General features: G+C 36.4%; 1 protein-coding gene across 1 annotated transcript in view; it reads right to left on the bottom strand.

Annotated features, from left to right (window-relative positions):
- DMD (dystrophin) overlaps positions 1 to 16,069 on the bottom strand; it is a 1,921,612-nt gene that overhangs the window by 1,265,401 nt on the left and 640,142 nt on the right. Inside the window, exons 14-15 of the mRNA XM_041000021.1 lie at positions 6,858 to 6,959; positions 6,288 to 6,395 (exon numbers count right to left, since the gene is read on the bottom strand). Coding sequence (XP_040855955.1) covers positions 6,288 to 6,395; positions 6,858 to 6,959 — 210 coding nt within the window. The remainder of the gene's footprint in view (positions 1 to 6,287; positions 6,396 to 6,857; positions 6,960 to 16,069) is intronic.

Below are 16,069 nucleotides of genomic sequence, written 5' to 3'. Positions count from 1 at the left end.
TTTCTTTTAGAGTTGCACAACTCAAGTGTGTATTTTTATCAGCAGTTACTTTCTACCAGGCAAGAACAAGATTATTGGGAAAGGCAGCATTGTGGCATGGCAGGTGAAGCCACGACCTATGACGCCAGTGTTCCTTATGCAGACCAGTTTGTGCACAACCTACTCTAGAAACAGGAAGGTGGCCCAAGAGCTTGAACTCCTGCACTCATGTGGCAGATCCAAAAGGAAGCTCCTGGTTTCAGCCTAGCACAGCCCTGGCCATTGTGGCCATTTCTCGCTATCTCTCTGTAACTCTGACTTTCAAGCAAAAAATGTTTAAAATCTTTTGAAAAAAATGCATATTATGTAAAATGGATTTAAGGATTTCAATTTTTTGCATCAAAAAACATTTATCTTTTCATAACAAATTTGGAAAGACATCCTGAAGTAAACTAATTCACTATAAATATTAGTTGTACATTGGCAAACTGATGCATTGCAAGTGTTCTTAACCAGGTTCTCTAAGGTTTATTAAAATGCTGATTGCTAGGCCACATAACCAAATCAGTCAACTTAGGTAGGAAGAGACTAAGATTTTGCCTCTGCAGCAAATTTCTACGTGATACTGACAAGGCTGATTTGGGAATCCCCATCCTCAGAATCAATTCATTATTCTATCTGGATAAATTATTTTAGAGCAATCACAGGAACGGAGGCCACAGCAGCAATTTATGGCAAAGTAATGACATCAACAGGGACTTACATGGTTCCTATGGACATTTTCCCGATTATTGAATCCTCTAGCTATTCCACAGTGTCTTCATTCCCACAGGACTTCCTTGGCTTTTACATACTCCTGGCACACACCACCATGAACTCTTCCCTGGGCAAACACCAAATGCCCTCAAGGCAGCAACACACTTTCCCTACTTTCCCCAATCTGGTTTCTTCTAAATTTTGGCTTTCCCATGATAATTTCATGCTTTTAAAAGTCTTACGATTCACCTTATGAAGGCCATAGTTTCTTCTAAGTTTTTTTTTTTTTAAAGATTTATTTTTATTATTTTTTCATTGGAAAGGCGGATATACAGAGAGGAGAGACAGAGAGGAAGATCTTCCGTCCGATGATTCACTCCCCAAGTGAGCTCAACGGACCGATACTATGCCGATCCGAAGCCAGGAGCCTCTTCCGGGTCTCCCACGAGGGTGCAGGTTCCCAAAGCTTTTTGGGCCGTCCTCGACTGCTTTCCCAGGCCACAGGCAGGGAGCTGGAAGGGAAGCGGGGCTGCCAGGATTAGAACCGGCGGCCATATGGGATCCCGGGTGTGCAAGGCGAGGACCTTTAACCACTTGCGCCACCGCGCCGGGCCCATCTTCTAAGTTTTTTAAAACTTTATATAAAATTAGAACAAAAATCAACTTTGGGGGGCCAGCATTGTGGTGTAAAAGATTAAGCTGCCATATGCAAAAACAGAATCCCATATCAGAGTGGAGGTCCAAATTCTGACTACTCTGCTTCCCATCTGGCCCTCTGCTAAACGTGCCTGGCATGGCAGTGGAAGATGGATGGCTTCAGCACGTGGGCCACGCCTGTGAGAGATCATCATGGAAGTCCTAGATCCCGCCTTTAGTCTACGCAAGAGCTGGAAGTTGTGACAATTTGGGTAATGAACCAGAGAACCAAACATATTTCTTTTTCAAATAAAAACTCAACGTTACATAATTTTGAGCATAAAAAATAACAAGATGAGGGTGTGCATTTGGCTCAGTGCTTAAGACACTGCTTGTGACACCTGCATCCCACATCAGAGTGCCAGTTTTATGGCCTCCCTCCGTGTCTAACTTCGGCTTCTGCTAATATGCATCTCGGGAAGGCATCGCACTAACTGTCATGGGCACATGGAGACTGAATCACTCCATGGAAGACGTTTTGATCTTGCCTTTGCTCGTTCCACTGTGCCCTCCTTCTCTTTCAATGCCTTTCAAGGAAAATGAAAATGGAACTCCTTCATACGGATATCAATCTCACATACCTATGAGAGTACTAGAGGGTAATCCCATGGGCTATTACTGATGTTTTAAAACCAATTTTACCGATTATAGATAAAAGGGAGCCTTTGTACACGGCAACTATATCTAGGTATGTAGTAGGAACTGGTGACAGATGGTACCTGTTTTGGGTCTCAGATTGTGACATATTTCAATGAACATTAAATTCTTATTCACTGCCTGAGTCAGCAGGGGAATTTTACCTCAAATTCTAGACCAGCTGTCAGGTTTTGTTAATTGGCTTAAACTATCAAATGGTAAGACTTATACAAAACATATTTTCATTTTGTTCACAAGTGAAGTAACATAGTATGAATTTTAATGTTTTTGGAAAAGTATTGACACTTCACTGAGTATTTTCATGGCCAAGAAAGCCTTTTTCTCACAGAAAAAGGCCACACAGAGGCACATGATTTTTTTTAAATGACACCGTTCAAATGTAGCGAACTTTCTTCAAAAACACAAATGATATGAGAAGCTTTGAAACAACTTTTGCAGCCTAGAACTGAGTCTGGATATCATATTATTGTTTAACTCTAGGGTGGATGTTACAGGATACCTTGGAACATATAATGTGTTTCCCCCACCGTCTGGATCTCAGCTTCTGAAATAACCCAAGTAGTTTAACTCACGAAACTTGACACACACACAACTGCAATGTGTACAGATTAGTTACAAAATTTTGTAATTTTAAAATAATTTAAATTTGCTCAGTCAGTAGCTTCTATGAATGGATTTCTTTATGGGTAAGTGCAATAAAGGGGACACAAGTTACTTGTACGAGGTGGTGCAATCAGGATCTGATGGCACAAATTAGCTTTGTAATGCTGTGGCATCTGGCATTTTCCAAATATGTCTGTACAAATAACTCTTTCCCCAGATGTTCTCCTTTAATGTGAACTTCTTTCCTCTCCATGAAGAGATAAAGTCTAACTCATTTCCCTTGAATCTGGGCAGGACTGTGACTGTTTCAACCAAATGAATTTGATAGCATTGACATGAGCTGAAGTTTGAGTTTATATCACATTCACAGAAACAGTCATGTTTATCCTTAGCCTCTGTACCTCGATTCTTATGAAGTCACTTATATGCAGCAGGCCAAACAGCACCAAACGAAAAGGGAAATGATTCAATTATCTAACCCAGATATCAAAACTTCAAATAATGAAGAATTTGGTAGGAGCAAATTGCACTTTCATTCAATTCTAGAACCAAGTCAGCTAGACTTTCTAGTTGAGGGTACAGAAAATGTAGCAGAGAAAAATCATCCCAGTCACTTTCTCACCTACTGATTCCAAATTACATGAGCATAATGGAAAGGATATTTCAAGCTATAAAATATGAAGCTATTCCGCAGATTGCAAAAATGCATGGAAAAATAATTTAGCTTTTATATTTTCCAGTTTGGGGCAACTGTGTATTCCTTGAGCCTTCTTCCTAGTGAAAAATGATGATTCCTTGATATGTTCTATTAAGTAACTACTTATTAAATGGTTATTTTGTACACATCAACAACCTAAATACAAAGGTCATCTTGGTAATCAGAGAGGAAAGACCAGGAACACTCAATGGGTCCCCAGTATCTACATCAAAAGTGATAATTGACTTGTTTTATACAACCAGCAAGAGAGATTGATGTAATCACTGTTCAATTAGGTGTCAACAGTTAATTATTGACTGAAAGAATCCGTCTTTTGATAAAGAAGAAAAATCTATATGTGGAATTACCTGCTTTAATGCTATGTAACCACTGAATTCTCTTTTCAAGATGTGATTAAATCTATCCACTGGCTGCATTTTGAAATGCTTATTCTTCTGTTGTATTTCTCTGTCTTCTCCTTTGCATTCTGGTTTTAAATTACTTATTTACATAAGTAAGTTACTGACAACAGGGGAGAGGAAGAGAAAAGGAGAGGGGTAGAGAAAGGAAGAGGGGGAAGAGAAGATGAAGAGAGGAAACGAGGGAAAGAAATAAAGATCAGAGAGGGGGAAGAGGAAACAGGAGATGGGGGGAAGGGGAGGGAGAAGGAGAGAGGGAGAGAAAGAGAAAAATCATTCACCTACTTGTTCACTTCCTAGATAGCTGCAATAGTCCGTAATGCTGGGCCAGGCTAAAGGAAGGGGCTTCTTCCAGGTCTCCATTTGGGTGGCAGGCACCAAAGTCCATGCATCACTTCCACTGCTTTCTCCAAGCCATGATCAAGGAACCTGTGGTTCTCCTTTATTTTTAAAATACTTTGCCCAAACTCTTTTTGGTAGATTGTTCTCCTCTATTCAGCCTTTGATTATAGGGCCTTCCCTATACTGCTACTCCCTTCTGTTTATGGTGTCTCTCTACACAATCCTTCTGAAGCATCGTGTATATATCCATATCAAATGAGTCACAAGAACTTCTGATTCTAGAATGTCTATCTAGTTGATGACCAAAATGACCATTTTACTTGGATGTCTCAAAGACCTTGGAGTCTCAACATACACAACTCTGAAATAATCACTACTCTTGCCAATTCTTCCACGTATCAGGGCTAGTGAGCCATCTGGAAATCCAATCACCCAATTTAGAGCCCTGGTAATCATTCCAACTTTTCATCACCGATCGTAACTTTTAATCAGTTTATATTAACATTTTTTCATATCTGTATCCTCATAACCCTACCCAATGTTATCTAATGAAAATGTTATATTTAGTCCCTTAGGACTAAAAGCATTACTACCAAAGATAATTTAAAACTGCAAATGTAAGTGCGATAAAATTCTAATCGTCTTCCCATCAGCATCAGAACAATATCACAAATAAAAACCTACCTTAACAATTCTGTAGAAAAATGGAGTAAAATTTTGATAAATGCATATTTTTGATAATGTTTCCTCCTAACTTTTTAAAGAATCCTTTCTATATCCAATATTTTTACACTCATATATTAAGATACATGCAACTTCTCAACTCTACCATTGGGAGTCATAACAATGAAGAAAATGATGTCTTATATTCTCCCCTTAGGACATTCTAATCAATAAAAAGCTACCTTTTAATGACAAATGATAAAGAAGTGAATATACTGTAAAATGAATTCCAATAGATATGGAATAAAAACTGAATAATATAATTACTTAACAATATAGTATATGCATATTAACTGAGGAATAAACATTCAGTTTTAAATAATTATAACCAAGTATAACATCAATACTAATAGAAACTGATTCACTGAGTTAAAATTATGAAATATTAAATTAGACATAGATAGCAGTTAATCAGATTGAGCAAAGTATATATAAATTCTGAGTATTTCATTTGAAAACTAAATTCTTAAAAAAAAAAGAAAAAAAAAGAAAACTAAATTCCTAATATTAGGTAGGTGTAACTTCAACTAGAAGATAATAAAATTGTAACAGGACCTTTAATGTTCTTTTACTTTGATCTTATAAAGTCCTCAGTAAAAGGTTTTCATGGAGTTCCTTTGCCACCAAAAAAATCTCATTTCTCAAAACACATGACATACTTCACCAATCAACAGCATGTTTTGTTTTTTGTTTGCTTATTTGTTTTCAAACTAGGCAGAAACTTTTCATAAATGAGAATAATTTCTCTTGTTTCTCATATACCAACATTAACTGATCAACTTTTGTCTTACAATTTTTTTAATTGATTTGAAAGACTGAGAGAGAATGAGAAAGTGACAGAGAAATGTTTACTGCCTCAAGGCCTGTAACAACTGGGACTGAACCAGGCCAAAGCCAGGAACTAAATCCAGATTCCCCACGTTGGTACAAAGGGTTCAACTACATCTGTATTTACCTGCTCACTCCCACGGTGTGCATTAGTAGGAAGGCAAAATGGCAAGTGGAGCTGGAAACCTGAACTCAAGCACTCTGATATACAATGGAGGAATCTCAAATGGTGGCTTTCCTGCTGTGCTGACAATCACTACTCCAATAGTTTACAACTGTAGGTCCAGAACCTCATGGAAGGCTCACAAGGATCTTAGACTTGTCCTTTCTTTTTAAATTGAAGTATTGTTCCAAGTAAACTATGTTTTACAAGACTGATGTTTCAGAATAGAGAAATGAATTTGAAAAATCTACAGCTAATTTCACCACTATAATTAAAAAAATGTATTACAACATCTTTCAATTAGCAATCATTTCAGAGGAGCGAGCGAACAGTTTAAGGTTTGGAAGAATAGAAAAGACTAGATAATGGTGAAAACGCACAATACTGAGTTTTATAAGACTATTGGAAATTCAAATGTACATACAGTTAGTTTTTGAAGACTTGAGAGCATTTCATTTTGATCCTTAAAGCCAGTTGTATGAATCTTATTCACTGCGTCTTCTTTTTCTGAAAGCCATGTACTGAAAAGGCACTGAAAGAAACCAAAAAATTCCAAAGAATGAAAGAGTAATTATTTAAAAGCTGGTGATATCATGGAAGTTAGAAGCATAATGATTACCACAAGTTGGGGAAAGGAAAGGAAAGGGAAGAGAAGAGATCACTGGCTTCTAATTTATGGTTACATAGGAAGAAGTTGTTGGGTTCTTTTTTATAGTAGAACGACCATAGACAATGTTAATAGACTGCATCATTCTTTGATTAAAAAAACAAAAACAAGAAAAACCTAGATGCCAGGATTTCAGATGTTTTGCCATAACATTATATTAGTCGATTGGGCATTATCCAGTATATGAAGCACCACATGGCATCCCACAAATCTGTACAATTTTGTTTTAATCACTGCTGATATTCATATTTTGTACATTTTTCTTTGCTTGCCAATTGAACATTATCCCATACTTTTCTCTGCCACAGCTTCTCCTGCACGACTCACCTGTTCCTCAGTAAAGCGCTGCCATTTGAGAAGAATGTCTTGCAAAAGAACCCAGCGATCTTCTGTCCACCTACAAATATTTGCCCATCGATCTCCCAGTCCCTGGTAAAAAGACAACCAACCACCACATCAGCAACCAATCATTCTTTAACTGATACCGCTTAAAATGGCAGGAAAGAGTTCGCAAAGGGTGTCCTTTCTGCTTCTGTTTATCATCTTGTAAGCAATGGGCCTTTCACTTGTTTAATTAGATTATTTCAGTCTTTCATTATTCATTGAAACAAGCAAGCTATTTATATACCATTTGAAATATTCATTGAATCATTATAAATGTCTCTACAGAAAATATAACACAGCAAAGATGTTAATATGTAGAGTGTATGTCAAATGAGAACATGTAAAATATTATGAAAATAAACCACAAAGGTCTGAAATGAAGCTTGATTAATAAACAGAATGCTTAGGGCTCCTCTTTAAAAAATTCCTCCATTGCAATTACATAAAGTCTGAATTGAAGAAGGAAATTTTCATTCATTTTAATCACATTGATAATTAGATTCAAATTGCCTGCATTAACCACATATTGAAATTATTTCTTTCTGAATTAGTAAAAAAAAAAGTTTCAATATCTGATAAGCAATAGCTGCCATTCCTTTAGCGCACATCTCTCAGGTTTAGGTGGAATACTATTTCAATATGTGATTTGGACCAAAATACTGACAAATTTTCATGAAAAAATATATTTTGATGATGCCTATGTGAAAGGAACATTTGCAGGTGAACATGTCCTTTAATTCTACTATGATCATTAGAACCTAAAATTTCAACTTTGTAAGGACTTTTTCCACACAAATATTTTTCTCACAGTTATTGGATTTTCACATTTAGAAATACCTTGAAATGTATTTTGTTTCACACAGAATGAGAGGAAAAGTATTTGCAACTACTATTTTTGAAAAAACTTCACCATTGGTCTCCTTTGAATTTCTACTTCTCTCAAGACCATGTTTGAACAAATCCATCCAGAAGATGCTGAGTGGGACTTGAACGATACACACAATTTGTATGAAAATAGCTGCCAAGTCCTAGCTAGCTGTGATGTGTACATGATTTTAAAACTCTTTAATCTACCATCATTTCAAGCAAATCCTTTGCATGCATAAGTTGTAGACAGTGCATATTTTTTACTACTACATTAAAATAAGCATATACAAATATGCAACTCTGTCAAACACCAAAACAGTCATACAAGAAACCCACAGGAATCATGCCAAGTTAAACAAATGGATCCAACCATTTTAATGACTTAATTATTACAAACATGAGGTTTTTTTCTAAAACATATTCAAAGTTTAGTGAATTTTCCAGCTACCCACTTAGTATACCTCAGGTAAAATGACATATAATACGTTGGGTCGCAAGTTGAAGTTGAATTTTTATTAAACCGATAAAATCTTTCCCTTTAAGCTATACCATTTGCCTGATTAGGTAAAGTTCATATAAAACATCAAAATAAAAAATATTTAGTGTAATCTAACAACTTCAGAAGAGATATGAGCCATAAAGAGGAAGAACAAGAGACTCAACTGTAGCATGCTCGTCATGAATGAAATAAAACAGACTGACATGTAGATCCAGCATCTTTCTAGAAGTACAGGATGTTCAAAAGCAGTATCCACTGGAGTAGCACTTGACTTTAGTTACCCCATAGACAGAAAATCGTAATTTGTTCATTTTAGTATGGCATCTTATAAAACTACAAGTAGTATCTCTAATAGTCTAGATTGTTTAATATACTTAAATTTATTAAATTCTGGAATATATTGTACTATGTTTTTCACTATACCGAAATTTTGTTTTAAAAAAATGATCATCATTTACTCTTTGGAGTACATGATCAACCTACAGGACTAATCATGACTAATTTTAAGTCATTAAAATTGTCCTTTATATTAAAATAATGACTGCAGATAATTATTGATAATTCAATGTAATAAGTTTATGACATACCAGATATTTACCTTGCAGGTCATAAGCTTCCAATTAATTCAATAAACAAAAATTTAGGTAAATTTCTACCACAAAGAGAAAGGATGTTTACAAACTAAAATCTATCCTCAAAATTCATATTGAACTCGTATATATTGAAATATATATATACACACACTCACATATACACCTCATAATGAGGCAATATTTGGCAATCAGGGATTATATGGACATGAGGCTCCAGGCTATGCCCTATACCAGTCTGAATGGCATCCTTCAAAGGGAAGGATTTCAGGAAACAGACAACAGAGGAGTGTGCACCACGAAGCCATGCCTCGTGAGCACACTGGCTGCAGGCAGCCATCTGCAAGCTGCAGCGTCCCGAGAAGAAAGCGACACTCTGACCTTGAAGGCAAGCCTCTGAGAGCCTGAGAACACACATTTTTGCTGCTCAAGGCAGCTGTTCTATTATACTTTACAAAAAAGAAATTGTGGGTTCCCCCCCCCCCCGTTACCTATCTATCTAAAAGAGTATGGAGGAGAGACAGAGATCTTTCACCTGCTGATTCACTCAAATGGCTGCTCTCATGTGGGATGCCAGCATTATAGGTAGCAGCTTCACACACACTGCCAAACACTGGCCCCAACGGTTCCTTACAGTAGCCCTAGCAAACTAATATAAAATATATATTTGAGATACTGATCCCTCAATAAATTTAGTCAACTCATTAAACATGTATTTCTTTCAAAGAAAACTACTCCACTAAGGAAGATATATTAAAAAGTGTTTTCAAATAACAGGTCAGACTTGAATATTAGAGGTAACTTATTAGGATTTATTTCTTATTAGAAAATCATATTTACAGAGGAGAGAGAGAGAGAAAGATATTCTATCTTCTGGCTCACTCCCCAAGTGGCTCCAAATACCGGAGATGAGCCCATCCAAAGCCAGGAAATTCTGGGTCTCCCACATGGGTCCAGGGTCCAAGGCTTTAGGCTGCCCTTCACGGCTTTCCTAGGCTGCAAGTACGGAGCTGGATGGGAAGTGGGGCCACCAGGATGCAAACCAGCACCCATATGGGATCCTGGCACATGCAAGGTGAGGACTTTAGCCACCAGGCTATTGTGCCAGGCCTGTCTTGTTATGCTTGATCACATTTTTTAAAGCATCTCTTCCAAGGGTCATCTATTTTTACTTTATTCTCCCTAAAAAGGCAGTTAATTTTTACAAATATACACTTAATCTTCAAAACATATTGTTTAAAGGTGTATTCTTTAATACATTCCTCAATACATAGCTTACAGGTGTCTTATTCTGAGAAGACCTGTAATGAATGAAACCGAAGTCATTTCTGTTATAATGTGGGCATAGTTCTTATTACTAATCTCAGTGTAATTAGATAAATGAATTTAAAATTGCATACTCATACACTGTACACATCTGTCCATATATATTTTGGCAATGCTCAAAGTAGAAGCCAAAATAAATACACAGCATGCATAAATTTATGACTATCCCTGTTTACTGCTGTGGAATGTTGGCCTTAATTTGAATTTCAAAGGATGAAACAAGGCAATTGGAAGATTATCAGTCATGTCTAGAATCACTGAAGGATATTGGTCACTGGTATTGCCAGAACATGTGTAAACAAGAGTCAATCATAAGGGATTAAATCCAATTGGGCTGATGAAAAGCTAAAGAATTTTTAAAGAACAACTTCTACATTAGGATGAGGCAGCACTTTTCTAGAAAACGTGATACATGCTCAGTGTTTCAGTTTCTATTTAACCAAAGGAATGTCTTCAGGTTTTGGAATTCTAGCCTAATTTTTGGAGATAAACAAAAACATAAAAGAAACTGCAAAGAATTTCAATATCCTGTGAAGCTAGAAAAAATTTTTATTTATGTCCTTTTGTCTCAGCAGTAAGAGGAATGAAAGGTCATTTCCCTTACTCTAATATATTTCCATGAACAAGCTCACTGCTCCATTATCATCCATTCTCAGATCCTCAAACAAGGAAGGATTTTTCCCTCCCATTGAATTCCCATCTCATATTGTTATCCATGCCAAGAATGTTTCTCATCTGAATGCCTTTATTTGGTTGAGCCGGTCTTTCAAAGCAAAAGTGAAAAATGGATAGCAAAAGAACATCTGGGTTAAGGCAACTGAGGACAATTTGACAAGCCTGAGGGCTAAAAGTGAAGTGTAGTGACCTTTGAATTCGCAGCAGCTTGTGACAGCACACAAGAGCTAAATGGTGCCTGTCAGAATTGGCATTAAGAGATCAAGTGTTCCCAGACATGTGTCAACTGAGGAAGAAGCAGTTAAGTGTCATGTGTTGCACCATGCCACAGCAAGTGGGCTTTATGCAAGAGCAAGGCTGCGTGCAGCCCATCTCATATGACTAGCACCCTATAAAATGCTCCTCAGCTAAACTAATGTATACAATTGTTTTTACTTCTGTAATAAGCCTTCTGAAGAAAATATTTCTTCATTTTTCTTACTCATTAAGCAATTATGTATTAAAGGAAGAGCAACTTTGTTTTACTAGTGGGAAAAAGGAAACCATATTGTAAGAAATGAAGGGTGAAATCTGATAGAACTGTGCTAACAAATGTCTAGGAAAGTCTGATTTTGTATGTTTCTCCCAAGTATGACCATAGCAACATACCATAAAATGACATGCCTTATAGCTTCACGAACACATGGCATATTGTGGAAAACTGTATTTTCACATATTAGGAAACACAAGGGGGGATTCTTTTTTAATTTTTATTTTTCATGATACAGTTTCATGGGCACAGGGATTTTCCTTCCCACCATTTCCACACCCTCCTCCCAGGCCATCCTCCCTATATAATATGGTCCTCTAGTAATACTCACAAAGCCATCATCCTGCTCTTTAAGTGTATCATGGCATTGTAGAGAGAATACTGGACTTTCTGCCATTGTCTGTCAAGATGAGACAACGTTCTTACCTCTACTGCAATGAAACTGATACCTCCCGACTTAGGGAATGAATGACTGCCACTTTTAAGCATGCAGCTTGCAGTTGCAAAAGTACTGATCAGATGGGTTCGGTTACTCGTTGAAGACAGTATGGAGTGCCTGGGTTTGCCCTCAGATTCATATAGCTACAAATCCATACACTGCCACGATGCCATGTACTCAGTGAGCATGAAAAATACACCTGCCAATTTTAGCTACATAATCTACAGTAAGATGTGTAGGTGCTGAATCCCTGGTCTTTTTATTTTAGTACTTTGACTAAATTTAATGAAAGATTCTATCTAAAGCATTTAACAAGGATCTGAAGCCTAACGAAATTTCATCTAGAAACCTATTTGACTGACATTACAACTCCATGAGTTAAATCTTTTTTAAAAATCATAAAATAATTGCACTTCTTGAATTCAGATTGTGTACTCTTTGCTGGGATTTATTTTTAAATGCTAAGTATAACTGCGTGACTTGTTAATGAAATCCTGCCTGGCTGATTATGCTTAAAACAGTGAGATTTTTTTTAACTTGAAAAAGTATGTTCTGTGTACCTTTTCAGTCAGTTCCACATATTATTTATTTTTATGAGTTTATAAAGTACTGATGAATACATTTGGAAAGGTCTTTTTTGCTGTTGCCACTGCCATTATTATTTGCAGGCTATTATTTAATGTTCTGTGGCAGCTTAATAAACTCCATGGTCTCCAGCTCCCACCAGTCTATTCAACTGGGATAACAGGAAATAAAGAGCAGGAGCCCTAAGGAGCATTCCAGCGTGACAGTGTTCTTTTCAGCAATCATCAGATTCCCAGGCATTCTACAGTAGCTTGAGGTTTTACAGCTCCTTGTTGTTTTATGCCTCAAATACTCTGAACTCCTCCGGTAGGCTCCTTACCTTTGAGGTTAATGTCTTGTGGCAGAATACCCACACATGCATTTCACGGAGTACATGAAAGTCTCAAAGCTGAAAATCACATTGTAATTATAAATACAGTGCTTTTCTTCTTATTGTTTTTATAACATCCTTTTTTCTTTCTTCTTCATTAAACACCCCCCTACCAATGTGAAATCTGGCCCTCTTACCTCGGATTCAAAATCACCAATACTTCACCATGGTTATTAACAATGCAAGCCAAGTTCTAAATCTGGTAATCTGCTACGTATCACTACAATGCGGGTACCCAGTGTCTGAATTCTCACCTCAGCTCCCTAGCATCTGTTGGTAAGCCCTTACTCTTGCTGAGTTTTAGTTTCTCCTGTAATGAAATGGACATGATGATATCCTGCGAGGCAGGTCACAGTGAGTATCAAATGGATCAACATATGTCAAAGTGGTCTGAGAACTGTCATCAATTATTGAACTGCTCATGAATGGCAAAGATTCAGTTTAACCAACAACAAAGCAGACTTTGCTACAGATATAATTAATCCACCACATAACAAAAATGTACTTCAAACTACTGTGAAATGTTTCAGCAGGATGTTTGCAATCAAGTTTTCACATTCTACCTGTAGTCCATCAGGCCTATATTTTGCCCAATAGTTGTCAATCTTACTTTTGTACTTTCAAAGCAAGAATATATTCCCACATGGATACTAGCTGACAGTAAGTGACAATAAACAAAAATCCTCTCATACTTCATTCTAACTATACCAAAACTGTCAACCATCTAGAAGTAAAAAATCGTAACCTATCTGGTGCAGATTGAACTGAGCCTTATACCTCCCTTAGATACTGCTGGATGGGTGCACTATTTTTTTTTTTTTGAGGATTTTTTTTGAGGATTTTTTGAGCACTTCAATTCTGATAAATGTGTAGAATGAACTGTATTTTAAATTGAAGTGCTCAAAATAGCCACATGTGGATACTGCTTTCCCCATTAGTGTTGCTCTAAAAGAACAGGGAAATATTTGAATATTAATTTCCACAGTGTGCAGTAGGTGCTAAAGTATATAGTAAACTTGCATATTCAGAGTTAAGTTTACTTTCTTTTCTTCTTGTTGATGAGTAAAGAAGAAGTAAGCAAACTTGCACAATTTTTTCAAGGTCAAATAATGTTCTCCTAAGAAACAGATTAGGAGAAACCCCATGCCAAGATATTATATATTGATACAGGTAGATCTATTCAGAAATTAGTTACATAAACATGGATTTAACTTCCTTATGCATTGCATTTCCTAGTTTTCATTTAGTGCCACCATTTTACACACAATATATATATATTTTAAATTTTATGTGTATTTTTACTGGAAAGGCAGATTTTACAGAGAGCGAGCTCCTGATTCACTCCCAAAATGGTTGTAACAGCTGGACCTGAGTTGTTATGAAGGCAAGAGCCAGGAATTTCCTGCAGATTTCTGACAAGGTTCAAGAGCCCAAGAACTTGAACCCCCCTCTACTGCCCTCCCAAACCACAAAGAGGGAACTGGATTAGAAGTGGAGCAGCTGAGACACAATCTAGTGTCCATATGGTCTACCAGTGCTACAGGTGGAAGATAAGTTGGCTATGTCACTATGCTAGCCCTAAAACTTATAAAATTAATGCAAGGCAATAAGCATACAAAAATGCTAAGAATCACTAACCAGCACAGAGATACAAATAAAATCCACAATGAGATTTTACCTCACCCCAGTTAGAATGGCTACCATACAAAAATAAAAATAATAAATGATGGTAAGGATGTCAGAAAAAGGTACTCTAATCTACTGTTTATGAGAATGTTAAAGAGTATATCCATGACAGTAGACACCATGAAGAATCAATCCTCAGAGACCCAAAAATTGATGTACCATATGTTCCAACCATCCAACTCCTGAAAATTTACCCAAAGGAAATGAAGTAAGCAAATGAAAAGTGCTATCTGTGTTCCCATACTTATCGGCAGCTTACTCACAACAGCTAAGCTATGGAATCAATCCAAACATACATCAACTGATGATGATTCTGTGAAGAAAATGTTGTGTATATACACCAAGGAACACTATTCAGAAAAAATGAAATCCCATCTTCTTCCCCCAAAAATGATGCAAATGTAAAACATTATGCTTAGTAACATAAGTCAATGTCAAAAAGACCAGTATCATATATTTTTCCTAATATGGAGAAACAAATTTAGAATATAAAAATATATAGGAATGAAAGCGATACTCCGAAATAAGATTTCCATTTTTTAAGCTTGTGTTTACACTCCTGTGGAACCACGGTACTCTTAATTTTTACTGATTATTATGACTAGTGGAGAATTAAGCCTGTGAATGTGGAGTGGATTTAAATCATGCCTTTACAAAAACTGATTAAGAGACAAGGAGGTGGGAAGAGTACTGGCGGGGAAGCAGAGAAGTAAGAGGATGGGTGTTTTCTTGGAACTATATCCTATGCAGAAAATCTATATTTGTTATATTAAACAAAATGAAATTATTGTTATTATTATTATTATTATTATTATTATTATCATCACCCCATGGGCAACAATTGCTACCTCCCGGATTTGTGGAGTATTTCTGTCCAATTTATCTTTCATTGTAGGTACATCACATCCACTAAGTACAATGCCAAATAATGAAAAGAAACATCAAAATATACTTTTTTCATAATCCTCTTTACCAAGAACCTTCATTTGTTAACTCTATAGTTTTTTTACATTATATAGATGCCTTTTTCTTCTCCACCTCCTGCCCAAGATATGTACTATAAACACTTTGTTACATGTCTCACACTCAAGTCATCACAGGACAAAAGATATTGTAAATAATGTTTCTGAACTACCCCCTTTAAGTATACCATTGTCTTTTCCAGCGACATTGTTAATTCATTTTATTTTAATGCTTCTGTAAATTTGGTAGTGCTGGTATAATAAAATAATGTGAGAGAAAAAAATCAAGGCACAGAAAAACACAAATAGTTCATGTTCTCAGCCATATGTGGAAGCTAAGGACTTGATTTCATATGACTAGAGAGAATTGTGGTCAGTAAAAGCTACAAAGAATAGAAGCAGGAATTCAGATCCCTGGTACCAAAATACAGGTAACAGGAGCAATGCATTCAAACATTGTGCAGGGAAACCAAAAATTTACCACATATGTATCATATTAGTAATTCTTTGTGTATACACTCAGTACTGGCATTGCTGACTCATATGGCAGTTCCATTTCTAGGGAGTTTTTTGTTATATTTTTATTTTGAATTTTTGAATTTTGTGGTACAATTCCTATAGTCTGGG

The sequence above is a fragment of the Ochotona curzoniae genome, unplaced genomic scaffold, assembly GCF_017591425.1.
Source record: "Ochotona curzoniae isolate NIBS_2020 unplaced genomic scaffold, NIBS_Ocur_1.0 contig_1274, whole genome shotgun sequence".
Lineage (NCBI taxonomy): Eukaryota > Metazoa > Chordata > Mammalia > Lagomorpha > Ochotonidae > Ochotona > Ochotona curzoniae.
This window is presented reverse-complemented; position numbering and strand designations above follow the sequence as displayed.